Source organism: Pelodiscus sinensis, chromosome 7 (genome assembly GCF_052426305.1).
Source record: "Pelodiscus sinensis isolate ZL-2025 chromosome 7, ASM5242630v1, whole genome shotgun sequence".
Taxonomy (NCBI): domain Eukaryota; kingdom Metazoa; phylum Chordata; order Testudines; family Trionychidae; genus Pelodiscus; species Pelodiscus sinensis.
The window spans coordinates 76,157,106-76,184,917 of NC_143058.1; the positions used below are offsets into that span (position 1 = coordinate 76,157,106).

Consider the following 27,812-nt stretch of genomic DNA (forward strand, 5'->3'; position numbering starts at 1 on the left):
CTGTTTGGTTTTTATATCATTAGGATGTGGAATGTAGTGGGCCATCCAGCCAATGTCTTTATTCATGTTTGCTCTCTCAAAAAATATCGGCCCCTGGCACCCAAGGCACCGGGCCATGAGGCACAGCACATGTTTGGCATCCAGACGGCCAGAGGAGCAAAGGACTGAGCACCTTTTTACTGCCACTGATGGCACCAGTGGTACATGTGAAATACTCAGCACTGACGGCACAGCCTGCCTTCCCAGTGTTTCCTCTGGAACCTCCTGGTAGCGCAGACTTTTACTGCCAGTTCAGGCCTCTTAGTCACTTCGGTACCCAGAACACTGCTGTTCGGCACTGATGGCACACCAAATACCTCCCATTTCAGCTTGTCGCCACACCAGTGGGATCAGCATCTCCTCCTTCAAGTGATGAGGAAGAAGACTCCTCCCTGGTTTTCCACACCACAGGCACTCCTTCCTGAAACCAACACAGCATCCACCTCATGGGCAATCCCTCAGTGACTGCCCCTACCAATACTCATGCCATCCAATTTGCCTTATTGGGATCCTTGGGCCATATACCTGGCTCAACAGCCTCAATCATTCCTACAGCTCCTGCACGCAGATCCTAGGCTTCCCCTGCTCAGTCAACAAATCAATCCATAGCAAAGGAAGAGGAAGACCCTGAGATCATGGAGGAAGAGCCAGTAGTTGACTCCAGAGCACCAGCACACACATCTTCCTCCAGTGTGGGTCCCTGACTATAGACCTATTTGCAATCAGCAGCAATTCCAAACACCCATGCTTCTCTTCCAGAGTGGGCCTCAGCCCCCAGTCCTTAGGCCCCCAGGCCGTTATGATAAAGTGAGATGCACCCCTCATATACATTTTTCCACCACTGTCACTCTTCCGTGTAATAAACAGGACAGAACCACACTAATTCTAATAGCCCCCAGTTGGCCCGCAGAGCTGTGGTTTATTTACCTTCTCAAATGACAATAGCTCCCTCTTGGCGTTTTCCACCTGTCCCTTGCTTGATCACATAGAATGATGGATGACTGTATCACCCCAATGCTCAGACCCTGCAACTTCGGGCATGGCTTCTTGCTGACTGACCCCACTTGAACCATCTTGCTCTGCACGTGTCCCGGAGATTCTTCTCAATTGCCACAGTCGGTCTACTAGAAAAACATATTTGCACAAATGGCACCAGATCTCAATATGGTGCAATGATCATCTTGTCACCCCCATCAGCTGCTCTTGCATATATACTCAAATATCTCCTAGCGCTCAAAAACGTAGGACTCTCCCTTAGCTCCTTTAAAAGTACATTTAGTTCTTGGAGGACTACTGAATTTTTGCTTTATGAAGGAACTTCAGAATTCTTATCCTTCTATAAAATCTCCAATTCCCTCTTGGGATCTTAAATTAGTGCTAATGGCACGTAATGGGCAAATGATTTGAACACCTAGCAAGGTGGATACCTGTTCACTATTGATTTGTCCTTGAAAATGGCCTTTTTAGTCGCCATTAGTCCATCACACTGCGTGGGTGAGCTTGAAGCCCTAATGATGGACCCTCAGTATACCACCTTTCATCAGGGCAAGGTCATTCTCCAGCCACATTCCATTGTTCAGTAATAAATGCTCTAATAAATATGTATAAATACAGTAAACACTTATAAAAATTGAATTCATACTGTCTACTTAGAAAAAATACTGCAGGTGTTCTTCCTCACTACCATTCCCCTTTTCTGTCTGGATCTACTTGAGTGCAAGGGTTTATAGCTAGTAGTAGGAACACTTAACTCTACAGTATTTCCAGAGGAATTTATCACCAGCCCTGACATTCCACCCCTTGGCACATCATGTGGAAAGAGAAGTGGTTTTTTTGCAGACCTTGTTTTAAGAAGTTTTTTCCATAGTAAAAATAATCCTGTTAACAAAGAATAAACCTCATCCATTTGAAAGTAGATATTGAGTTTATTAATATTGCATTTGGAATTCAGAGAATATTTCATGCATGGATAATTCATTAAGTGTTTAATTACACTTGTTCCCTCTTGCCTTCCATTTCTTTTTATCAGAAGCAAGGGTCACAGTTCCTTGACCCACTTGATTTAACCACAGTGAATATATAAATAAAGCATATCTGTAACACCTTCCTTCTCCTCCTCTGTTCACTTTGCTTTTGTTCTTTGTCTTCTTGTATCCTGACAGCCTGGAAAGCAGAGGTGGAATGTACTGTAAAAACCCAGTGCCTGGAAGCTGTATGATTTCTTTCTTGCATCTATAGACTGTTGATCTAATGTGAATAAAGCAAAAAACAGGTTATTAGTGGAAAGAATTTTATTTTTGGTGCTCAGTATTTTGAGTCTCTGCTAGATAAATACATTTTAGGTACATACATGAGGTGGGGAAGGAGGAGGTTCTTTCTAAAATTGATTTTGGAGGTTTTTTAAATCCTTTCAAATGTAGGGTGAGTTGACTGGAGCATTGCTGTCCTCTCAGAGGAGAGAGTCTGTAGTCCTGTCTCTGTCTGGAACGCCTCCCACCATCCTCTGAATGTTCAGCTGCCTTATTCGTCTCATTAAAAAAGCATCTTCTACTACCTTTTCCTGTTAAGATCTTTCCCTTAGTCTTCCACAGCAATCATTCACCTAAAGACTCTCCTTTTGAGTCTTAGGTAATTTTGGACTGATTCTAACCATCTCTGTTTTATTTTGTTTTTTAAAGAAAAAGTCATTTTGTCTTCTGACTACGTTTAACTGACTGCCTGGCCCAGAAGCAGAGCCCAACATCCTGGGTGCAGTTAACTCTGACACCCAGTGAGTGTCAGCTGGAAGCTTTTAAAAAATCCAGGTTTGGTGTAGAAATTGAATTGCATGTGCAAATGCATTAGTATAATATATAAATAAAATATTGGCTCATTCACATTCCCTCTGAAATTCCCATTAGTAATTGGGCAAAGAGCATTTTTGCCCCCTGAAAAAGCACAACCCTTCACTCACCAAGCAAACAGCACAGCCTGTGTTTGTGGATGCTTTCTCCTTGTGGATGTTTTCCCTTGTGCAATGCTTGCAGCAGTTGATACGGCTGCATATACTTGTGTAACACAAACGGGATTAAAAGCACAGTTCAAGTAAATACATTTAATCTCCCTGTATTTGGGAGCAAATGTTTCTTTTGCTTCTCATCTATTGATGGTCAGTGTAGACTTCACAAGATGTGCTCAGGATTGCACCAATACATTCCTGCTTGCCCTGGAGCAGTCAGTTCCAGAGGCAGCAGTTTCATAATCTGCATTTTTTTCCTCTTACAAATTTCCTTTAAATTTATAGTTATCAACCCCAAAAATGCTGCCTCCCCAAGTTCGACCTGTGCCAAGAATTACTTGGCACACAGGCTAGACAGGGCTGTAACTGTACTTGAGCTGAAGAAATAAGTAAAGTATGGTGGATATTTGACCTTTTATCTTAGTTATTCAGTTTGGCCCTGAGGCAAACAGGATCCAGTCTGTCATATTCCCCAGAAGAAAGGGAATTCCACCAATGCGTGGATCTTCGAATTACCTTTATGAAGGTCAAAAAGAACAGGCTTTAATTCATTGGTTGTGTCTGAACAAATCCTATGGACAGTCCAGGTCAGATGTCTGTGCTTTTCTGAAAAACTTATGTAGAATGCCTTAGCTTAGGAACACATCAGATTTATTTTCCCATTTTAAATTTCACAAAACATTAATTCTTAATACAGTATTTTGGAAAACAAAAAGCTTCAGGTATTTGACTATAAAAGCACTGTTGGTGCACAGCATCTCTGAAGATCAGATTACATACTTAGGCACCTAACATTAGGCCCTCAACTTTGAAAAGTTTGCCTGTTGTGTTTCAGATGAACTACCAGGCATGCATGTAACTGCATTTTTATTAAACAATACTGATCAACATTTTAACAATGTGTATATACGTCCATTATGGTCAATATGATGGACTGTGAAGGATCTGAGAGAAATCAATAAACATAGAGAAGTGAAGAATTTAAACATTAAATTCTAATAGCACCTTTTGTCCATGATATGTCAGACTGTGAGCTCGGCTACCAACTATGGTAACATAGGGCAGATATTCTTTTTTTTTTTTAATGTAGACCGCTGTAGTAGTTTTAGCACAATAGCTTTAGAGAGAGACACAGACATACTTAAATTATCTTAAATATGATTTTAATAATGAGGGACAAACCTTGAAAGCCTATCAAAGTTTATTCCAATAAATATCTTAAAAGGTTTGTTTTGAATCTTAAGAGAATTTATCTGGATATTTGTGTATCCATTATGTTGAAAGTCTGATAAGGACAGTCTTGGTAATAGACCTAATTGGTGCTATGGAACCTAGAAAAGCAACACACAGATGCACATTCTATATATCGTTTGTGTGGGGACTAAATGCTCCAAAGCTCCCATTTGTTGCTGGAAGGCACACACAGAGTATTACTATTTTGACATACTGGGTCAGACCTGCTCTTTCAATTGTAAACATATTAAAATGCTCAGGACGTGTAAGATGGGTTTAAAACATAGTTAAGGCAAACATCACAAGTATTTTGTGAGGGTCTGTTCCTCCTGGCTCCACTGAGATGGTAGGTCTTGCTTACCCATTTTTAGAGCCTTCACCTTTTTTGTGTATGTACAGTGGGTGGTGCAGAATCTATAAAGAGCTCTCCCTGTGGGCCCCACTCCTGGATTTTTGGCTGTGGGGAAACTTTTTTTTCCTCTGAATTTTTAAATTTCAGCTATCTAGAAATTATAAGGCCTGTGAGCACATTGTCAGCAGAGCTTGTAAGTGGTGTGAACCCATGCGTCTACTATCTATACATAACTGTGCCTGTGGAATTTATTAATATGAGGACTAAAATTTGGAGCTCATTCATGCAGGGCTGGCCTTACCGTGAGGCGAACTGAGGCAGCTGCCTCAGGTGCCAGACTGTGGGGCGGGGAGGAGAGGAGTTACTAAGACCCAGAGAACTGAGACCTTTCAAAGTTTTGGCCCAAGCGAGAGGGCATGGGGGAGTCATTTGAGCTCCCCACCTCAGGTGCCAAAATGATGTGGGCTGGCTCTGCATTCACATGATCATCAGCTCCAAAAACTATTTCAGCAAAATCTGTAACTACTGCTCTCTACTTTCCTATAAAGAAATATTTTTACTCTCCCACAGAAGAGTTTTCAAATGTTGTTCTATAGGGTGATATCTCCTCTTTTTTTAACATTTTCTTAACCAAAATATCTTGGGGTAAAATTTGATTTAGATGAGATGAGGCATTGTGATCATTTTTTTTGGTTTGAAGAAAAAGGTTTAAAGTATTTTTTTTTCTCCTAGTGCATATAGGAAATGTGTTCTTCCTGTCTGAGGTCTCAATATTGCAAATACTCAGCACATGAATAACTGTTAAGCATAAGTGTTTGCAGAATAATGACATTAATATATAAGCTGTCCATCTCCCATCTGATTCCTAAGACAAGTTGCTTCCAAGTCATCGTTATTCAATCGAATAAAGTATCTTAACCAGGAAATGTACTTCATTAGGGGAAAAAAATACCTAAATCTGTCAATGCTCAATTGCAATCAGTGTCCTCTTCCTGGCCAAAGAAGGTAGATGACTCACTTTTAGCAATATGTGAAGTGATCCCCCTGGTTTAGCGTCTCACTTTCCCTAAACAGGAGGTGACATCCATTGGTTAATGTAGTTTGATTAAATTTGCATCTGTTTAAGGTTGAAGAAACATTCACCAGACTTTTGTTAGAAGGTGAACCTTCCCTTGTGTTTTTTTCAGCACTGTTTTGACGGTTCCAGCACTTGAGATGGCATAGGGATTTGGGCAAAGAGAGTGGAAACATTTTTCAACTTGATTATTGTTCTTGAGTTTTTATGTCAATCCAACTTTGAAAGAGAAAAAGAAAGAGAGAAAGAAAGCCTCTTTCTACATATTAGCAACTTCTGATGCATAGTTTACATTAATACCTATTGAGAAGCCATGTGTTTAAAAAAAATCTGCATGAGGGTTTCATGTGACCCTCATTGAACTATTGAGAGGCAACAAATATTAGTGTGGTCTCCAGCAACTAGCAGGAAGGAAATATATTCCACGTTTGAGCCACCATAGGTGATCTCAAAGATTTTCTTAAAGGAATTATTTCCCATTAAAGTGGGCCAAATTGTTGTCTTGAGATGCTCAAATTCTGCCTTTTTTGATCAGCAGGGTTGCATGCATGTAATTGAGGGCCCAATGTGTGGCTTACTTTGTTGGAATTACATGTTGGCTGTTTTTCATATTGGTTTGATTAAATGTCCTTAACATATTGTATGCATATTTAGGGATTGTCTGCATAGGGAAATTGATTGAAATAGCTATTTTGGTCAAAGCTATTCCGGAATGGTTCCCTTTGTGGATATTCTATTATGGAATAAGTCACTTTCTTCTGGAACAACAATTACTCTTCAATAAAACAACTTTTATTTCAGAATAGAGTGGTCACATGGGGAGCTATAGCTCATTCTGCAATAGCTGCTCTCGTCTATTTTCTATAGACAAGCTCTTAGGTAAATGACTACTAATGTCTATGGGCATTACTAATAACTACTTCATTTCTCATTCAAAACATATAAATTCTCACCTACAAAGTCAAAGATGTTAAGTCAACCATTTCCAGCTTCAACATCTTATGTTGAGTTCTGCACTTAAATTCCCTTGACTGCATTTCTTGTCTGCCTTAACATGTTTTTTCTATACATTCCTTAGTACAGCTTCATTTGTGTTTTTCTTCCCTCTTTCTTAGTTGTATGACAAGAACAGTAGAGATTTCTGGGGAAGGTGGACCTCTGGGAATACATGTAGTACCCTTCTTTTCATCTCTGAGTGGAAGGTAAGATATTTTCCATATTTTAGAGAAGCATGTTAATGAAAAAGATGTCAGCTGTGTTTATTTCTCTTGATATATATCTACTGTGAAAGCATGAAGGGGAGCTAAAACTATTTTAATAGCCAATAACCAAGCCCAATATACTCTCTTCCTTCGCTGACATCTGTTATTCTGTGTGTATTTTCCAAGAACAAAATCCGTTTTTGTTACATGTTCATTATATTTGCACTTTCAAGGGTCTCTGAATTTATTTTTCTGAATGAAAACATAGTAAAATGGTCTCTTGTTAAGATTATTGTACTTCCTGAGAGAGTTTTGTTGTCCAATTGAATTTGTATCCCTGAACCCTTGTTGCTAAATAGCAGACCAGACATTAAAAAGTCAAAATGACTTTCTAGTCATTTACTCCTTCAAGCAAGTCACCTTTCAAGTTAAGTTCTCAGCAGGTACAAACCACAAACTTTCCTTTTGCATGGTAAGATTATTTTAATTTTAAAGAATTTAACATAGTTTATTAAAATCACAAAAGACTACCATAGAGGTAAGTTCATATTGATGTACTGTAGTTGAGAACATGTCAGCATTTTCATTATAACTCTCTATTTTCCAAGTTATGTAACTCAGATATAATTTTTTTCTCTAAACTGAAATTTGACATAGGAGGTTTCTGCCAAAGAGCTAATTTGTAGTGCTGGCAGAATGAGAGCCCTGTGACAGGGATGGAAAATTGCTAGTGTCATAAATGGCATTGCTTTATAAAATGTCTGCTTCTTGTATTAGGCCAGTTGTAATTACAAACTTTAAAAAGGTCACAATCTAACCATAAAGAGAAATGTTTCTTAAGTTATTGATTTTCAGAAGTGAGGAGGACAAATTGTATTTTCCTTTTAAGATAATCTATTTGTGAATATTTTCACAGCAGGATTTAAGAGTTTAGATAGACTGGCATATTTTAGTTGCCAAATTGAAAAGCAGGCTGGCCATCTGCTGCTTGAAAAAAATGTCATTACCTTATTTCAGGAGGAAAGATTGAAGTTAGGAGTTTTGAGTTCTGTCATGGGCTCTGTCAAAGGCTTCCTGTTTTACCTTGGGAAAGTCACTCTGTTTCTCCATCTCTAACATATAGGTAATACTTCCTTATTAGGGGGCATAGTGAGGCTTAATTTGCTAATTCTTCTAAAGTATTTTGAGATCCTCAAGTGGAAGGCACCATAAAACTGCACAGTATCATCAGTATTGTTATTGTGATGCTGAATTCTAACTGTAAGGGCTCATCTTTAAAAGAATTCACTGAATTACCAGCAGAGCTCCTTGGCCTACTTTGTGTGCATGTTAATATTCCTGTTTACAAATGCTGTGGAGCATAGCTTACAGCAAGCTATTTTTTGACAGACAGGCTGATTGTTTACCTAGTTGTCTTGAGAAATTCTAATGACAGTTGGCAGAATTGTACTGGAATCTTCGTAAAATACCAGAATGTTTTAACCACTTACTCCTGTTACCTAATCTAACAATGTATGTCTACACTAGCCCCCTAGTTCGATCTAGGGAGGCTAATGTAGGCATTCGAAATTGCAAATGAAGCCCTGGATTTAAATATCCCAGGCTTTATTTGCATGTTCCTTTCTGGTCGCCATTTTGAAATTCCACTAGCCCGAAGTAACTATTACACGCGGCAGTGAAACGGTAATTCGAACTAAGTCCTTAGTTCGAATTAACTGTTACACCTCATTCCAGGAGGAGTAACAGTTAATTCGAACTAAGGACTTAGTTCAAATTACCGTTGCACTGCCGCATGTAGCAGTTACTTCGGGCTAGTGGAATTTCAAAATGGCAACCGGACGGGAACATGCAAATAAAGCCCAGGATATTTAAATCCCGGGCTTCATTTGCAATTTCAATTGCCTATATTAGCCTCCCTAGTTCAAACTAGGAGGCTAGTGTAGACATACCCACAGAGACTAGCATATACATTTCATAAGTCATCAAAACACAAGACAGCAAAAGAAGCCATTTTGTTTCTGTTAATGAAAGACCCCATTTTATCAGTCATGTTGGACATCCACGTTGACTGGTATTTGCTAAGGAATAGTATTGCTATTACACCAGGCCTGCCGACGGAGGGAGGTAAAAGGGGGCAACTTTCTTGGGGCCTGGCAATTCAAAGGGGCCCATGGCTGCCATTTGCTGTGGCAGCTGCTGAAGCCCCAAACTATTTAAATTGCCACTGGGGGAGAAAGACACGGTATGGGTAGCTGCCCCAGCGCCACCCCTTCTGGGAGCGCAGAGCTACCCCTCACCTCCTTTTGCCCAGAGGCCTGGCATGTCTTTTGGCTCGCCAATATTAGACTAATACATGTATTCATCTTCAGTGAATAACATTTAGGCATCTTCATTGCAATCCTGTTTTATTTGGTTTTATTTTCAGAATGAGTTTGAGCCACATGGTTGGCACTTAGGCTTTATGGACCAGTTAACAACAACTAGTTGAAATTTTTTTTTTTTTTTTTTTTGCACTTAGACTTACCATAAAAGAAGGAAATTAAATTAAAAAATCACATTAAAGTAAAGTTGAAGTTGAGTCTCCATGCAATTGAAGTAATGAAGTTAGACTGTCATAGCATATTTAACTCAGCCCGTGTGTTCAGATACTTCAACTCGTATGGGGAATATCAGGCTGGTTGGTGATCTTACAGTACTATGTGGCTATAGTGTTTTGGCACAGTGGGATTAGTTAAGATCATAGTAACAGATTTAGTTTTCAATTTCTTTAATTTCCATATTTTTACTAGATTGAATCTTAATGTAATTATTTTAAATTAAATTTTAACATTTAGCTCCTTGGCTGCAGGTAATTGGCTCTTTCTATTGCTATTCATAGCAACTTTCCCTTACTCCTCAAAATAAAAAGCTTTCTTTATCACAGTACAGTACTGTAGGGGGATCCTGTACATGACACATTTGTTACAATGCAAAATTCCACTAATGTTCATGAGTGGAAGATGCATGCTTTTAAAAAATATATGTTTGTAGTTAAGCAAAACGTATATATTTGGCCATTCTGTTACATGATAAATTTAAATAATGAGATGAATAGTAATGGTATAAAGGAACATCAAAATTATATCTTGATGCTTTACTGAGTAAAAGCAAGGGAAAGGGTTTCTAGGGCTATGTCTAGGATTAATGGAACCTGAGTCAGTATATCGTGGGTTAAAGAACCCAGTTCTTGAATATCTACGTTGAAGGGGAGGTAGGGGGAGACCTATGATCCTAGCTATGGGTTAGCATGATTATGGATGTGGGAGGGAGTGGTGCATAGGTTTGAACCTGTGCTTACATTGCAGTGCAGACATATCCCAAATGTCATCTATTTGGTGCATAGATGGCTTTTGAGAGTTAATGTATAAAAACAGGATTATAAGGGGTCTGCGTATGCACAAAGTATTCTGTTATATGGAATGTTTGACTACTCGGTGAGACCCCACTCTCAGAAAAATACAGGTTTTTTTCACTTGAAGTCTTTCCAGTTTGCTGATTTGTGCTTAGCATGCTATGAGAAGGACATCAGCCTATCAAAGACAGAAGTCTGATTCTTTTTTATGTCATTTACTTTGTACTTTCACGACACTTTCTATTTGAGCTTCTGAAAGCACTGTGCAGCTACTAATATAGTAAACCTCACAATATTGATCTCATTTGTCATGTGAGGAAACTGTGGGTCAGTAGGAATTTAATTGATCTGACAAACAATGTTCAAGAAGTCCATAGGTATATGACGCAGATCTCCTGGTGACGACTTTTTAGAATTTTAGTATCAAATGCATGCTGCCTCTTAACTGTGCTTTGCAGAGCTTCAGGGAATCCTAGGCTTTAATACAGGAAGATTAGTCTAATTTCTGTTTCTTTGGACATGGCTGGAAAGAGATGATTTCTTGCATATGTTGTCCTTCCCTCATTGGAAATAGGCTTCCAATTCCTTCCTCTGTATTTTTCTTCTAGTATAATTAGAACTACTGTTTTGCACTTAAATTTAACCTTTTCCGTGTTATGATTCCATCTTATTTCTAACCTAACATTTGTCTGGAAGAATGGGGCTGGTTTTCCCTCCATTTCTCCAACGCTTGGTTAATGCAGTTGGCATTTTCTGAAGTGTTAGGAAGGGTTACCGATAGTGTCAGCAGACTAAAATTATGCTGGCTGGTTTCATATTCTTTTTGGAGTCCTTGTTCATTGATGGAAAATAGAATTTGGAATCTCTCCTTTAGACTAATGACTTAGTATGGTGTGATTAATAGACCACAAGAAGAAATTTGTTCCTTCCTCAATAGAGACCAATATCTATTTGTAATTATTGTAAATGTCTTGTATACAAATCTAATGCATAATAATCATCAGCTTTATTATTGCTTTTTAGGATTCTAGGACTATTTATCCGTGGTATTGAGGAGAACAGCAGGTCTAGACGTGATGATCTTTTCCATGAAAATGAGTGTATTGTGAAAATTAACAATGTGGACCTCACAGATAAAACCTTTGCACAGTGAGTGCTACTTAATTACTTAATTGATTCTGTTAATCACAAGAATTTTATATAATGCTGTATTTATTGAGGTGATTAATGTAGCGTGTTTCAAGTAAAGTACCATAAAATATGTATATAACTAAAGCATCATAATTCTCATTCATGAAACTTCCAAATGCAGTAATATATAGTTCCCATCATAGACTCAAATAATAGAAATTATAATATTGGGAAAATCCTACCGTGTGTTCTAAATTGCTTTGTCCACTCCAGTTTTAATGAATTTGAACAATAGAATACTACCTCAGTTGAGAAGTTACTGTTCAGTGTTAAAAATTGTTCCTTTCATCAGTGCTATTGCATTTCATTACTCCTTATCTGTGTCTTTGGAAGATCCTAAATAAATTCTCTCATTCCTTTGCATTTACATTTTATAAAGTTATAAGCTGTTAAATTATCACCTCTTAGTATTTGTTTAGCCATTCCACGCTGAAGATGTAGCTTGCATAACTTTTTAAAGCATCAGTGCCTTCACCCCCATTTCATTTTTTTCATCTTTAGTTTCCTTCCATTTTTAAGATATTTCTAGTATTCTAACTGTGTAGAAATAGTCTCCTTTCTGCCTCCTCCTGAACATCCTGTAGACTATGAATGCCTTTCAGCCTGTAACAGTGTGGAGAATGTCACCCTCTATTTTCTCTGTAATGCTCTTGCTTTCTGCAATACTTGGAAGCACTGGAGTCAATGCTAGTTCTGACAGTTTCCCTTTGAAACTGAGAGACTCAGGAGGCTTCACTTGCTCAGTTTTTGCCAAATATTTAATTTCCTTCTGACACCATGTAACCTACAAGAGTATGATAATTGTCTTTACTACCTGGCCCCATCACCTGCAATGAATCAGGGGTGCAAAATTTGATGCCTTTGTCAGATGACAGGGCTTTAAAACTGCTTATTCCAATCACTTCTGATATTGAAAGTTAAGAATTTGGCTGTTTTAGTGGTAAGGTCCTGCTGTTGATTGCAAAGGGTCCTTTAATATCTAGAAAAGGTGTTGGTGATTACATTTTCTTTTCCCAATTTGAAGTTTTTGAATACTGCCCTGAAAGGTTGCTTCTTCCTCAGCTTGAACCCTAGAAGACAATTTGTTATACTTCTGGGTTCGTAATGGTTTTCTACATTTCTACTGTGAATTTCCTTTTTCGATTAGTGTTAATAGATTCAATTCTATTTTGCTGTGTGATAGAGACTTTAGCCCCTCTTTTTTTTGTTGAGTTTTGTTATTTCTTTAAGTATGCATTTGGGGGCTCCAATAATTTGATTTTTTCTGCCCATTACATTTTAAAAAAATATCCTGACAGTCATTTTGCACTCTGGTAATACTTGTAGGTTTTCCTCAGATTTACTTGTGTTCTCACCATTATTTTTAGTCTGTGCTAAATGGCATTTTTGTTTCAGTTTTAACCAAAAAGTTTAGTAGCGATTGGGTATCTATCTTAATGGATGACAATGAGGTAGTATCCGAGACTAAAATAAGGAAAGAACAAACTTAAAAATACAAGATAGGTGTCTTCAAGTCACCAGGGCCTGATGAATTACAGCCTAGAATATTCAAGGAATTGACTGAGGACATATCTGAGCCATTAGTTTTTATCTTCTAAAATTCATGGAAGATGGGTGAAATTTCAGAGGATTGGAAAGTGGTATTATATTCGCCAATCTATAAAAAGGGGAATGAGGACAAGCCAGGGAATTACAGACCAGTCAGTTCAAGTTCAGTGCCACGAAAGAGATAAAGGAGCAAATAAAGTAATCAGTTGTCACATTATCTTCTCTGTTTATATAAACTGACAGCATGGATTTGTCAAGAACAAATTCTATCAAATCTACCTAATAGTTTTCTTTGAAAAGGTAACAAGCCTTGTAGAGGGGGGAGTGGTAGATGTTGTATCTCTTGATGTTAGTAAGTCTTTTTAATCTGTCTCTCATAACCTTCTAGGGACATACAACCTAGGTAAAATTACTATAAGGTGGGTGTATAACTGGTTGGAAAACCATTTCCAAAGATTAGTTGTCAGTGGTTCACTATCTAGCTGAAAGGGCATATAAAGTGGGCTCCCATAGGGATCTAGTGCTCTTCAAATCTTTGAGTGGTTTTAGGGAGTGGCATAGAAAGTACACACTCTGGCTACGTCTAGACTGGCCCCTAATTCCGGAAAAGTCATGCAAAGCAGGTAAGTCAGAATAGGGAAATCCGCGGGGGATTTAAATACCCCCCACGGGATTTAAATAAACATGTCCACCGCTTTTTTTCCGGCTTGGGGAAAAGCTGGAAAAAAGCATCTAGACTGGCGCGATCCTCCGGAATAAAGCCCTTTTCTGGAGGATCTCTTATTCCTACTTGTCTACAAAACTATACTTGGGTCTACACTGCGGCTGAGTTCTGTCGCCATAACGTCGACAGAATGTAGCAGTTTTGTCGACGGCTGTAAACTTCATTCTACGAGGAATAACGCCTTTTGTCGACAGAGTTCTGTTGAGAGAAGGCATTATTGCATCTACACTGTCCTTTGCGTCTACACTGTTGTGACGTAGTGGGGGTACCTTGCTAGGGCTGTGGCGACCTCTGCTGTCTGTAGCAAGACCCAGCAGGGAAGGGGGGAGTCATTATGCAAAGGTGGCTCCAAACTGGTCTGACCAGCCACCCCCCATGGGGAGAAACAAAGGAAGATGGATGCTGCCCTGGCTGAGGGCAGAGCTGGAGGAGAGTGAGTTAGTTCCTGTCTGGAAAGCAGGGGAGAAGGAGCTGGGGAGGGAGCTGGGACTCCCGCATTTCAAGGGGGGCACTGAGGCCTCTTAGCCCCAGTTCCCGTAACCAGATTACATCTGTGCTGTGCTATATCCTGGAGAAGCAATAAACTACCTCCATTCTACTGGCTGGTGGAGTCTGTTCGTGCCATTTCGTGGTGCAGGAGACGGGGGACCCCAACGCGCCGTCACAACTGTCATGTCAAAAAAGCGGCTTGCTTTGTCGACAGAACTGGATGTAGTCTAGACGCTCTTTGTCAACAGAAGCTTTGTCAACAGTATCTGTCAACAAACCTTCTGTCGACAAAAGCCTGTAGTCTAGAGGTACCTGAAGTGACAAGCAGCTTAATCAACTGATTTATACAATGCTGTTATAAAAGTGTACAGAGTGAGGTCTTTTCTTCAGTGACACACTGGTGGTTAATATCATTGTGAAATGCATGAATTAACACTGTGTGAGGAAATAAGAATACTTCATGTCATTATGCTTTAAATTCTGTGGCCAAATAGGGGGAGAGATTCCTCCTAAGACAGGAGAGAAGACAGTTATTTACCTGTCTCCTGTATATGTTGTGTGTGGCAGAATCACAACATGAAAGCCTTGTTAACATGGAGGGGGGGTGGGAATTCCCTAAAAACAGAAGCACAGCATGAGGTCAAATAATATGTAATCAAAAATAGAAGACATATTTGTCGTTCCTCATTAGACAGACTCGGGAGGCCAGAGTTCTTGCAAACTGCGAATTATGGGTCCTTTAGCTATGGAGGGGTTGAAGTATCTGGAATCTGAATATAGCTGAGACGCCTAAGAAGACATGGGAAGACAGCACCTTGTCTTCTGTGGAAGGTCCTACCTGAGGGAAAAGTCAACTTTGGTTAGAAAGAAGACTGATAAGGGCAAACATCTAAAACAAAACATGTACCTTTTTTAGACTTCTGTGTTGGGTTCAACCTGTAAGTAGTAACCAAGGCTGGTGGAAGCTGTTGTCGGGCTGTGGACAGTAGCTAGGGTCAGAGCTGCTGAACCAGGATGTGATTCGCATGCTGGTAGCTGCCTGTGAGTGGCCTAGGCTGGAAACACCAGCAGAAAAGCATTGTAAAGCATTCAGGTTTGTGGCAGGCTGTGATTCATCCCCTTACTAGTCTGCACTGAACCCCAAACAGCACAGTACTCAGATTTTCTGGTTTTGATGTATCTGTTTTCATGCCTCTATTTAAAGGGCTCAGGATATCTTCCGTCAGGCAATGAAATCTCCAAGTGTCTTCTTAGAAGTGGTTCCTCCATATAATCGTGAGCTATATGAAAAGTCTGTCATTGCTCCCCTTTGTTTGCTTGATAATGATGGAGTTCCAAAAACAAAGGTTCCGCCTCCTGTTATTACAAAACCAACTGTGAAAAGAGACCTGTCTGGAATGAATGGCCTGGAGACAGATCTGCACTCAACGTTACAACATACTAAGAGTCCCAATCTCCCAAGGTTGGGTAAGAAGCCATCTTCGCCATCACTGTCTCCTCTAATGGGCTTCGGCAACAAGAAAAATGCAAAGAGAATAAAGATAGATCTTAAGAAAGGTAAAGGTTCAACAATGAGCAGTGATATACTATAACAATTACATGTTCTCTGTATTGATACCCTAATTTTTAACTGAACTAGTAACATGGAAACAGCATAATATTTCAACAGCTATATTTTATATTAGTAAAATATAAACACAATGTTCCGAACATGTCAGTAGGAACTCTTGCCAAGTTTTTCCTGCCTTATTTTGTTTTTACATGCTGGTCTGACAGTGTTGGGGTAGGAAGTTCATGTATGGTGATGCCACTTCATTCCTCAGGCCACATCTATACTTATGTGGAAGTTCAAATTAAGATACATATCTCCAGCTACGTTAATTGCGTAGCTAGAGTCAGTGTACCTTAATTCAAACTTTGTTGTGATCTCCACAGCAGGAGATCAACAAGGAGTACCAGCATCGACGGGGGTGCCCTCCGCATTTGATTGGTGGGTCTTCACTCGACTCACTAAATCAAATGCTGGAAAATCGACTGCCACAACATTGATCTCTGTCTAAATATAGATGTAGCCTGATTTAAGAAAAATGAGCCAAACAGGAAAAACAAATACAACATTTCCATGGCTTTGCACTTAATCTGAAGTGAAGAAGAAGCTATGTAGAGGGTGTCAGGAGTATAGATTAAAAACACAATAAAGCAGAGCAAATATGTGGAATGCAGGAATGAAATTTTGAAAATGTGTAGTGCAGCTCCACAGATGAATTGAAGTAGAGCTTTCAGGCACTGTAATTCATGGATTTTGACATCTGAAGGGACCATTATGATCACCTATTTACCTCAGGCCATTTCTCTAGTTTGTCCAGATAATTTTGAATTATAATTTTATTTTACAATGCACTTGCAACCTCTCCCAGCTTGGTGTCATCCAGTCATGCCATTGACTACAGGCACACAATATGATGTCCTTTCCTATGTTTGTGCTGATTTGCCTAATATTTTTACTATAATTCTGTTTGCTTTACACCATGATGTGCAAAATATTTTATGGGATGATGTTACTCTAAAGGATTTATATCTAAAGCAGTCTCAAAACTTCCTGGGAAAGAGGTATTTAGTGAGCCTCCCCCTCCCCCCCCCCCATTTAGTTTCTGATTGGAACACGGGTAATTCAGAAATATTTTAATTCATGCCTATTAACAACAAGGTGTGAACTGGTCTTTTCTGATTGTGGCATAATGCTCTTCCATGCAGTCATGCACAATGGCTTTCGTTAAAGAAGAAGCTTTTGTTAAAAGCTTACTCGCTTATTTGCTAAATGATTGCTCTTGATACTTGTATTTTTAAATGTAGCTGTTCCTTTCATTTTAATATAATTTTTTGTTGAATTTTACATTGACTCTTCTCTGTCTGCACTCTAGGTCCAGAAGGACTTGGTTTCACTGTGGTTACCAGAGACTCTTCAGTACATGGCCCTGGTCCTATTTTTGTGAAGAATATTTTGCCAAAAGGGGCAGCAGTCAAAGATGGTCGTTTGCAATCAGGAGACAGAATACTTGAGGTTAGCAGAACTGGGAATACCATAACAACCTCTTCCTTCTAACCACTAAGTTTATTGACTTTAAAAATATATATATTTTCTATATATTTGTATTTACTGTAACTAAGATAGCATGACATGTTTTAATACAAACCCATATTCACCCATATTGTAGGTTGTTGGTGTTTTTTTATAAGCATGGTGCCTTCATACTGCTTCTTGACTTAAGTGCACTAATACAGTTCAGAATCAGGGGCATGTGAAAAACGTCTTGCAAGGCATTCAGATGAGAGAGCTGATAAAATGGCTGCCTGATATTGAAAGTAGATGTATCATTTTTTTGAAAAGCAGGTCTCTGAAATAATATCCAAGAATCTGTGTGTTCACCCTGAATGTTTTTTTCCAGTGCACATTTTAAATCCCTTGTGTTTTCTGTCTTTTAAATGTTCATACTTGTATGACTTATGAACTCATAACCTGAGACTATTTTTACATGCTACTCTCAGAGTTCTGATGTAAACAATATTAATATTTAGCTCAGGGGTGGCCAACCTGTAGCTCCAGAGCCACATGCGGCTCTTCAGAAGTTAATATGTGGCTCCTTACATAGTACCAAATCCAGGGCTGGAGCTACAGGTGCCAACTTTCCACTGGGCCAGAGGGTTTCACTGTTCAACCCCCAGCTCTGCCCTGCGTGCTGTCCCCCTCCACACTTTCCCCCTAGGATCCTACCCTCTCCACTGAGCCACACCCATGCTTCCCCCCTCCAGTGTCTCCCACTGAGAAGGAGCTGCTCACAGTGGGCAGGAGGAAAAGGAGGAGGCGTCACTGACTGGTGTGGCTGCCAACGGGCAGGATGTGCTGTGAATGGTGGTGGGGAGATGATCAGGGCTGGTGACATATTGCTGTTGCTCTTTTGCAATTTGCATTGGTAAATTCTGGCTTCTGCTCAGGCTTAGGTTGGCCACCCCTGACTTGGCTATTGTAAAGTGCTTTTACGAACTGAATAACCTTCACAAAGCTCAGTCAGGTAGGTATTATAAACCCCATTAATAGATGGTGAAAAATAGCAAAGAGGATAAGTGATTTGTGCAGGGCCTGAGAGGAAAGTCTCTGTGGCAAGCAAATTAAGGGCTTTGTGTGCATGGCACTCCAGCACACATTAAGGGGGTGCGAATTCCAGCACGTATTGAAGTGCTGGTGTAGAACTGCCCGTGTAAACCCTGCCAGGTGAATGAACAGGTATCTGATTTGCAGTAACATCAACTGCCAGCAGAGTCTTGCAATGCAAGCTAGATACTTTGTAGCTCCTGCTAGTCAGGGGGCAGTCAGTGTTCAGCACCTCTGTGTGTGCTGCAACTCACAGTCCCGTATCTATGCCTCAGCACCATCTAGACAAGCCTTAAAACTCAACATTCCTTGGAGCTCAGACCACTGACCCACACCTCTCCCAGGTTAGAAAATCAAACACTGTGCTTGTTAGTAAGATTTGTCGTTTGTTTGGTTTTCCCCCTCCTAATTATATCCATTAGGTGAATGGCAAAGATGTCACAGGCAGGACCCAAGAAGAACTAGTGGCTATGCTGAGAAGCACTAAGCAAGGGGAGACTGTCTCTCTGGTCGTGGCGCGGCAGGAAGAAGCCTTTCTGCCTCGAGAACTGGTAATATTTTTTTCTGTTATGCGGAATCAGACTAGTTCTGTGTTTAGAAATTGACCTAAGAAAAACAAGGAAGCTGTCACTGGATGAGAAGCCAGTGAAGGGTAATTATTTAAAGGTTGCCTTGGGAAAGTATTTATATTTAATTTTGCCCATTATTTAATACAGTTCTTTGATATTTGATTTTCATCCCAGAAGTGACTTCATAGGTATAATTCACAAGGGAATACTGTAAATGAATTATGGAATTATGACATTGAGCATGCCTGAAAATAAAGGACTTTTTTTTTAAAGGCTTAGGGTTTTGTTTTAAATTTGAGTGTGTATGGTGAATTTCATTGCTTGTGAAAGTAATGGATTAATGACACTGGTTGCAGACAGGCTCCGAAGCTTCCTTACACCACGTTGATGGTGCCTCTAAAACGTGCTGTTGTGCGGTACTGGGCATCTCTTAAGCTGTGATAGCTATGTGAGGTGAAGGGAAAATTCCATAATAGTGCTCAGGAATACAAGGGGAGAATCTTGTGTTTTTGGCAAACATTCTTTGATTTAATAGAAAATTTTATAGTATGTGCAAGCTAAAAGTGTTTTAACAGATTTCCCATTCATTTACTCAGCCAATGTACTAGTACTGTGAAAGCAGGGATTTTTACCGTGCTTTGGAAAACCTTAAATGTGAAACTGTATTCTTATATACATAGGAGGAGTCCATTAATGTGGAGAGGGCTATCTGATACATACTCAAAAAACAGTAAATAGTCCTGCAGCACCTTAGAGATTAACAAAAAATGTAGATGGTATCACGCGTTTTCATGGGCACAGCCCACTTCTTCACATGGGTTGTGCCCACAAAAGCTCATGTTACCGTCTACATTTTGTATTAGTCTCTAAGGTGCCACAGGATTATTTGCTGTTTTTAAGGTTTTTTTCAGTTAGACCAACCTGGCTACCCCTCTGTTACTTTGATACATACTTGTTTCCTCTCAGAGAAGGCCATCTCTTTCCCCTTATCTTGACTGATGCATATACTTGGCTTTTCAGTGAGAGCTCTGCGGATAAAGGAAGGACAGCACTTCCTGCCTTTGTCTCATTCTGTTTTCTTTGAAGAAAACAAATAGGCTTGTTTTCTTACTTGAAGGACTTGCCTTCTCCCTTTTTGTCAGGACTTGACTTTTCTTTTTTGCTTTACTGCCTGTTAGCACAATCTCCTTCTGCAATCCTCTTTGGTATGTTTTCTCATAGTTTTCCTTATTTCCTTGTTATCACCTAGTCTTTCTTGAGCAAAGAATTTGTGTTGCCTGGAGTCCTATCGGAAGTCCTGGAGTAGGTTAGTTTCTGTGATGTGACTCTCTGTCTTTGTGCAGCTGCTAGCTACTGCTACCTGAGTATGTCGGCCTGTTCCAAAGTCAAAATACAGTGTGCTGCACTAATCTATTTTTGTTTTCATTTTCCTTTTTACTTGAGCAATTATGTCAGGGGAAAAATTAGTGACGGAATGCTGTCAAACCCATCCCAGGTTAATTAAAGAGATAACATTGCTAATTAATCATTCCCAGAGCTGCCAACCATCCTGACCTTGGCGAGACTCTGTTTAAAAAGATCCTGAGTTCTAAATTCACTGTGTGTATGAGCATTAAAGAGAGTTTCTAAATAAATGCACAAACCTGTCCACTATATTTACGATCAGAACTCACTCTCCTTCTTCCCAATTTTGTAAAAATAATAAAGATTAATCAAAAACAATTTTGTTCTGTAACTTAGAAAATACTATTGCTTAAGAAATGAATGGGGGGGTTTAAAGTGTGCCATACTTTTAAAAAAAAAAAAAACATTTCCATTTCTGTTTTTTCTACCTACCATCATGTTTTCTTCTATCTGTTGTATGCCATGTTATCCTGGAAATCAAAGCAACCCCTCGTAGGTAAAAGAGGCTGTAGAAATTTTTAAAGTATTTATTATTTCAATCAGCCATGCTTGCTTTCTAATGAAATTCTAGATCCTACTCTAGTCCTTGTAAACCCATTGAGCTACCATATAACACATTTTAGTAACTGAAATCTGTATTGAATACTTTTAAAGAACATCTCCTTCTAAATTTAGAAGCCTTTCAGTTTCAGTAATGTCTGCTTGGTAGCTTGCTACAGAAACATGGTTTACCAAAACTGCTGAGCTACCAGATGTTCAGATTAATGATGGAAGTCATATGGCATCTGAAAATAGTCTCAGAAGAGATTTTTAAAAGAAATCAGAATTAGCTGATTGTGCCTTTTGTTGTTGTCTTAAATTTTTAAGATTGAATTAATTCTCTGCCACCAACAGCACATTTTAAATAGAGAAGAAAACACAAACAAAATGACTTAGAATGTTTGTTTTTAGCACAAAAGTAGAGGGATGGCTAATCTAGTATTTACTAAGGATGATCTTAGGAACAGGCTGAAACCCAATGTATTGCATGTAGAATTTGACCCAGAAGTTTGTCATAGTGGCATTTTTACCAGTAGTGTAAATGCTGCTACAGCAAACCTCCTCTTCATTTGAGCCGTGCTCTAAATATATGGGTTTAGTTCAAGCTGCTGTTGTTGGTGATCTCAAAAAATCCATATGGTTTGGCAACCTCCCTTCTGAAAGGCATAGTTCAAAACCTCTGGGTCCTCATGATAGAGCTTTCTATGGCAAAGTCTTTAGCTTTGGAACTGACCCCCATGACTGTGACAGTCCTTCCCAGTCTCCAGGGCATGGCACAAAAGATGGATGTTTTATTTTCATTCCATTTCATCTTGTTTATGTTCTTATCTGTTTAAATAAACATACTGGCTTTAGCACTAGTTCCAATAAAATGGAGAGGTGGAGGGTGAGCATGAATTGGTGGATTTGTGGTGCTCTGAAAGTGCTGGGAGGGAGAGGAAGGAGTAGGAAGTAGAGGGAAGGAGGCAGACATGGGCTGCAGGTGGAGCCTCACCACTGAAGTAAGGTGATAGGGAGGGTAAAAACAAAGCATCTTGTTATGAAAGCTTGTCTCAGGAACCTTTGAGCAGTATCAGCTTGCATAGGAGCACCATCTGAGTTTATTGCCATTCGGGTCTTGTGCTGATAATTTGCTATCAGGTATTACAATTAGATATTGAAAGCAGTTAACCTTTATCCCGGCTGTCTCTTGCTGCTGGTGTAGGTGAGGGGATGTTGTACAAAGGGGATAGTATTGGATAACAGAGGATTGGAATTTAGTTATACTAACCCTATCTAATTATAATTCCATTGTGTGCACATTATACATTACATAAAGCCTAACACACACTCTATGTTACTGTCATTACTCAAAAAGAGACTGAAGCTCTTATGAGATTTTCTTATTGAAGCAAATGAGGAAAGTAGAATTTGGACCAACCACATAGTATCCAGTTATTCAAAAGATACTAGGCATTTCTGCTAGTTAACAGTGTAATAGCTGAATAAGGGGCTGGTTACAAAACTCAGGGGATGACCTTGAATTGTTTGATTACCTCAAACTCTACAGACTGGCTTGTGATTAGTGCACTCTGTAGGTGCATGTGGGGTTTAAGCAGTGCAGTACCATGTACATTTTCTAAAATATGTTTAAAGATTAGAGAGGAAAATGACTCACTAGTTAGGGTTAGATTTACCAACTATTATCAAAATTAATGAAACGTATATCAAGCCAATGCTACTGTTCCATCGTAGTCTGAAAATATACACTTAGTTTTGATTGAGTGTTATCTGTGTGTGTCTTCTCTCCTTTTCCCCAGGAAAAAAAAATTGTGATCTCAGGGTGGCGCACTCTTTTTTTTTTTTTTTTTTTTAATGATTTAAAGATCATTTGCCTTTTTCTCCATGTTGGTAAAATAAGCAAAGTCACTTAAATTAGAATAATCTAAATTTTAACTCTTCTGTGGCATGGTACTATTCATTCCCTGGGCAGTGGCTTTTTAAAATGTTCTTGTTATGCTTAATGAGTGCTTAAGCTATAGGATGTATATGCACAGTGGAAGAGAAGTTCCCTTCCACCAAACTTGTCAAAAGTAATAAGGCATTGAAAAGGTTGATATGTGTTTTTATGTATTTTAAATCTTGGCATGCACATTACTGGAAGCTTTGCATCTGTTTGTTATTTTAAAAATAGTTTGGAATAATCAGTTCTATGCGATCATTATTCGCCTTGATTCTGTGCACACGGCCTCATCCCTTGAGGAGAAAACAAAGCAAAACAACAAACAAACATCACAGTGATGTTTTTATAACAAATACTGAAGGAGAAGAATCTATGTAATATAAATGTTGATCTTTAAATATAGAATTCTCTTTTTACATATTTACTACGCAGCATGGAAGGAAGCACAGTTAGAGGCAAGTTCAGTTATGCTTTTTCTTCCACTCACTCTGTTATTAACTTGTATGTTTTAGCTTTTTCCTAATTAATTCTTTGTACCACACTGGAATTCTTCACCAAAAGCAAGATTTGTTGCTTACCTGAAATGTTGCTTTTTGTATTCTAAGTATTTATAGCATGTTTTGTTTTTCTTACCTGTTAATCTACAGGAAAAATGGCACCACATTTCAACCTAGCCTTAACATTATTGTACCTCCAATTGATTGTTCTTACAATTGCAATAATTTATTTATTTAAAATTCCTGATTAGTAGATTAATTTAGGAACTTGTCTCATATACAAATATCTTAAATTATGGTTTAGATAAATTCAGTTGCAGAACTACCCTAGCAATTTAACTGTTCCCTCTCAAAAATTAAATCTTGTTTTTTTTTTTAAATCTGGCCCTTAATAAACATCAAAATTTAATGCGTTTAAAGAATATATACTAATACAATTTCTACACAAATATTTTGTACTTCATATAAATAATGCGGAGAAAATCTTATATTTATATAGTACCTTTCATTCTGAAGTGCTTTATAGATTACATACATACCAAGATCACATTTCCCTCAAGGATTTCTTGTTCAGAGAGTCTTACTTGTGGGATCTGGGGCACCACTAAACTGGAATAATCTAAAACATATTGAGAGGGACCATACCCATGTATCTCTGTACATGAGAAATATAGTTTAAATCAGGGGCGGGTTTAAATTGTGATCCGGCCCGCCTAGCACAAATTCTTCTCCGCTCTGCCCCTGCTCCCCCGTCGTGTGCTCCCCCACCCCCAGACCCTAATTAGCCTGGGGGCGAGGGAGCACGCGAAGCCTCCTCCCGCCGTGCTAGGAGCATGTGGTGCTTTGAAGTGCCGTGCGCTGTTCGTAGGGCAGGGGCAGAGCGGAGAAGGCTTCGCATGCTTCCCGACGCTCAGGCTCTAATTGGCCTGGGGGCAGGGGAGTGTGCAAAGTCTCCTCCCATGCCAGGGACATGGGCACCTTGGGGAAACATGGGGTGGGGGCAAAGGCACTCCCTCACCCCCAGACCAATCATTGTCTGGGGGCGGGGAACTGGGAAATACCTTGGCCACACCCCTTCCGCTTGATGCCCTCCCCCTTCCTGTGCGGCTTGGGGCCACTTCAAAAATTTCCAGAGTGGCTCCTGGCAAAAAATTATTGCCCATCCTTGGTTTAAATGAACTAAATGTATATAGTTCCCTCAGTATTTGCAGTGTCAGCTGTGTCTGTTATAGGTAACAGCTGGAGCAGTGTTTCTTAAACTTTCTGGCCCACAACCCTCTCTGCTCAATGCAGACCTTTTTGCAGACCAGCCATGATGACAAAATGGGCACAGCATGGAGGGATTCAAGGTCTGGCTGGGAGGGAGGGTGCTGGAGCGGGCTGGGAGTGAGGGAATCTGGGACAGAGGAAAGGTGCAGGAGGGGTATAGGGATGTAGGATCTGGGCATGAAGGAAATGAGGAGTGCTTACCTGGCTCTGTGCCTCCTACCGCTTCCAGGCATCACTCCACTGCTCCCTTTGGCCATGATTCCAGCCAATGGGGGCAGCAGGGAAAGCCTCCAGCTGAGTGGTTTCCTGCACTGCCATTTCCCCCAGTTGAGGGGAAGGAGTGGCAGCGTGCAGAGCCACTTCCTTCCTCCTACAAGCCAGATCTGGCCCACATGGCTTGCCTGCCCCACTTTCCCCTGCAGCGGGAAACTGGTGCTGGTGCTTCATCCTCATGGTCGGGGAGGGGCCTATGGGGCTGGAGTGTCAGCTCAGGCTCTCCACTGGTGCAGGGGGACAAGCCCTGTGCCCGTGGCCCACCTGCAAGAGGGTCACAGTCCACATTTTGAGAACCTCTGAGCTAGAGTTCTAGAAATATTGTACTGGCACACAGTTATGTAGTTACCTTGTTCATTACCTAAAATGACTACAAGGTTGAACCTCTCTAGTGTGGCAACATCCATGATCTGTCATGATTTTAGTTAGGCAGATGTCTGCTTTTCATGGGTGTCGCCAAGCTTCCTGGGGTCTGATAAAGTTTGTTTACAGCCACCAGTCCCAATTCTCAGTGTTCTGTGCTGTTATTTAGCTCTAATTTATCCCTAACTGTCTTCTAAGAGTTCAAAAAGCAGTGGAAGTGTTGGTAATTCTGCTAGACATTATTGACCTTTCATGGTTGGTCAAATTCTCTGCTTCAGCACCGGTCAGATCCAGTGTTCCCTCTAAGCTGCACAGCTTCAAAGGTGATTAATCAGCCCCGCCCAGTTAGTCAGATCTGAGCCTCTGAGTTGATGGGGCTGATTAATCACCTATGAAACTGTGCTGCCACGTAGCTTAGAGGGAACACTGATCAGGTCCCAATAGTGCTGAACTAGAGAGGTTCAATCTGTATCACATTTTTAGGGAGACCTCTATATGGAAGAGATCATATCATGAAGTATTTTTAATGTATTTTTTTTAACTCTTTAGGTTAGAATAATTTGTTTGAGGAGTTCAGTTTTTTCTTAAAAGACTTTTTTTGTCTAGAAGGTGTTACTTCTGCATCATTTTGGACTAGGACCGGACCAGTCCTGTACAAGAGCAAGGGAGTTTGGTGGGCAGAGTGCAGGACAGCCTCCCTGCTGGGCTCCTCTCCTCAGCTACCTGGCATCTCTGCCCCTGGCTGTGGCAATGCTGCAGTCTCCCGCAGCCCTGCTAGCCCTGTGAGCTCTGGCAGCCCCACTGACCTCTGCAGCCCCACTGGCATTAGCGGCCCTACCAGCTGCAGGTTCTGTGGTCCTCTAGACCCATGGGCTCCAGTGGCCTCACCAGCTTCCCTGCCCTGCTGGCTACAAGGTCTGGTGCCCTGTGGGCTTCACCACCCCACTGGCCAGAAGGGCTGGCTCTGTTCCCAGCTGCCAGCAACCTCTGCATTGGGGCTGTCTAGTCCAGCAACATCTGGACTAGAGAGTCCTGGACCACAGAGGTTCAACCTGTAGTAGAGTGAGCTTTTGCCAATGCTGTTGTGTACCAGTCTAATACCCATCAAAAAAACTAATTTTACTTGGTTCCCAATCTTTCTCAAGTATCCCTTAAAAAGATGTTTAAGGGGTGGCTTTCTTGGACTTTGATTCAGGAGAGTCTATTTTCAAACACTTAGGAAAAGCCTCTTGAAGATGTGCAGATAAGTTGAGAGGGTATTTGCATCACCACGTTCAGTAGTTGAGAGCTCAGAAGTCTTAGTTGACATCACACTTGAATCCATGAAATAAGAAATCCAAAAGACTTAGAGACTGGGGCTTGGAGATAATTATAACATATGGCTCTCAACAGAAACTTGCTTTGTGTACTTCAGCCATCCAGGCTACAGTATTTATTTGCTCTAAAGTCAAGATATAAATCCATATGGCAGCTATAGCGGGTTACAGTATGAAAGTGTCATCAAGCCTCTTCCATCTATTCATCAGAAATAAACCAGTTCATTCTGGCTCTAAGATCTATGAATGTATCTATGAAAAAGCCCTTCTTGGATACGAATTATTATTGTGAACCTCTCTGGGATTTAAGTGGATAGACAAAACGATCATTCTAAAGAGTGCTCTCATTATCCATCCCTTCTTTAAAATGGTAGTGATTAAGTCAGTTAGAAAAATCAATGAGATTTGTATGTGTCTGACCATGTACTAACTGTATTCCATAGACCCCGGATAGCATCTCAGTGCTGTGCTAAACTCTCGAAGGTGGTGTACAAATTTAGTTCCTGATTAAGCAAGATCCTCAACCAGATGCCTGCCTTCAAGTATGTTAGTCGGATTACTTGCATGATTAAGTGCCTGGCTAAAGTGGGACTCTAGTCTTAACTAGTCAATATGTCTCCCAGTCTGCTTTCCAGAGTCTCATAACTTTAAAAAAAAGGCTGAATAATTAGGTGTTACAAGGGCAATAACACTCTTACTGTATGAGGGAGGTAACCTAGTGACAGATGATATGGGAAAAGCTGACGTACTCAGTTTTTTTTGCCTCTGTCATCACAGACAAGGGCAGCTCCCAGACTACTGCACTAGGCAGCACAGCATGGGAAGGAGATGGGCAGCCCTCTGTGGAGAACAGGTTAAGAACTATTTAGAAAAGGTAGACATACACAAATCCATAGGTCCGGATTTAATGCATCTCAGGGTACTAAGGGAGTTGACAGATGTCACTGTAGAGACTTCGGCCATTATCTTTGAAAGCTCGTGGAGATCGGGAGAAATCCCGGATGATTGGGAAAAGGCAAATGTAGTGCCCATCTTTTAAAAAAGGGAAGAATGACAATCCAGGGAACTACAGACCAGTCAGCTTTACCTCAGTCCCTGGAAAAATCATGAAGGGGATCCTCAAGACATCCCTTTTGAAGCACTTGGAAGAGGGGAATATGAGCAGGAATAATCAACGTGGATTCACAAAGGGCAAGTCATGCCAGACCAATCTGATTAGCTTCGATGATGAAGTAACTAGCTCTGTG

At 40.2% G+C, this 27,812-nt stretch overlaps 1 protein-coding gene across 7 annotated transcripts in view; it reads left to right on the plus strand.

Annotated features, from left to right (window-relative positions):
• The window catches only part of PARD3B (par-3 family cell polarity regulator beta), a 618,049-nt gene that overhangs the window by 277,435 nt on the left and 312,802 nt on the right, over nucleotides 1-27,812 (plus strand). For all 7 annotated transcript variants that reach the window (XM_075934324.2, XM_075934322.2, XM_075934323.2 and 4 more), the window contains 5 exons: nucleotides 6,813-6,899; nucleotides 11,314-11,439; nucleotides 15,447-15,799; nucleotides 17,164-17,303; nucleotides 18,815-18,943. In XM_075934324.2, the coding sequence (XP_075790439.2) occupies nucleotides 6,813-6,899; nucleotides 11,314-11,439; nucleotides 15,447-15,799; nucleotides 17,164-17,303; nucleotides 18,815-18,943 (835 nt within the window). The remainder of the gene's footprint in view (nucleotides 1-6,812; nucleotides 6,900-11,313; nucleotides 11,440-15,446; nucleotides 15,800-17,163; nucleotides 17,304-18,814; nucleotides 18,944-27,812) is intronic.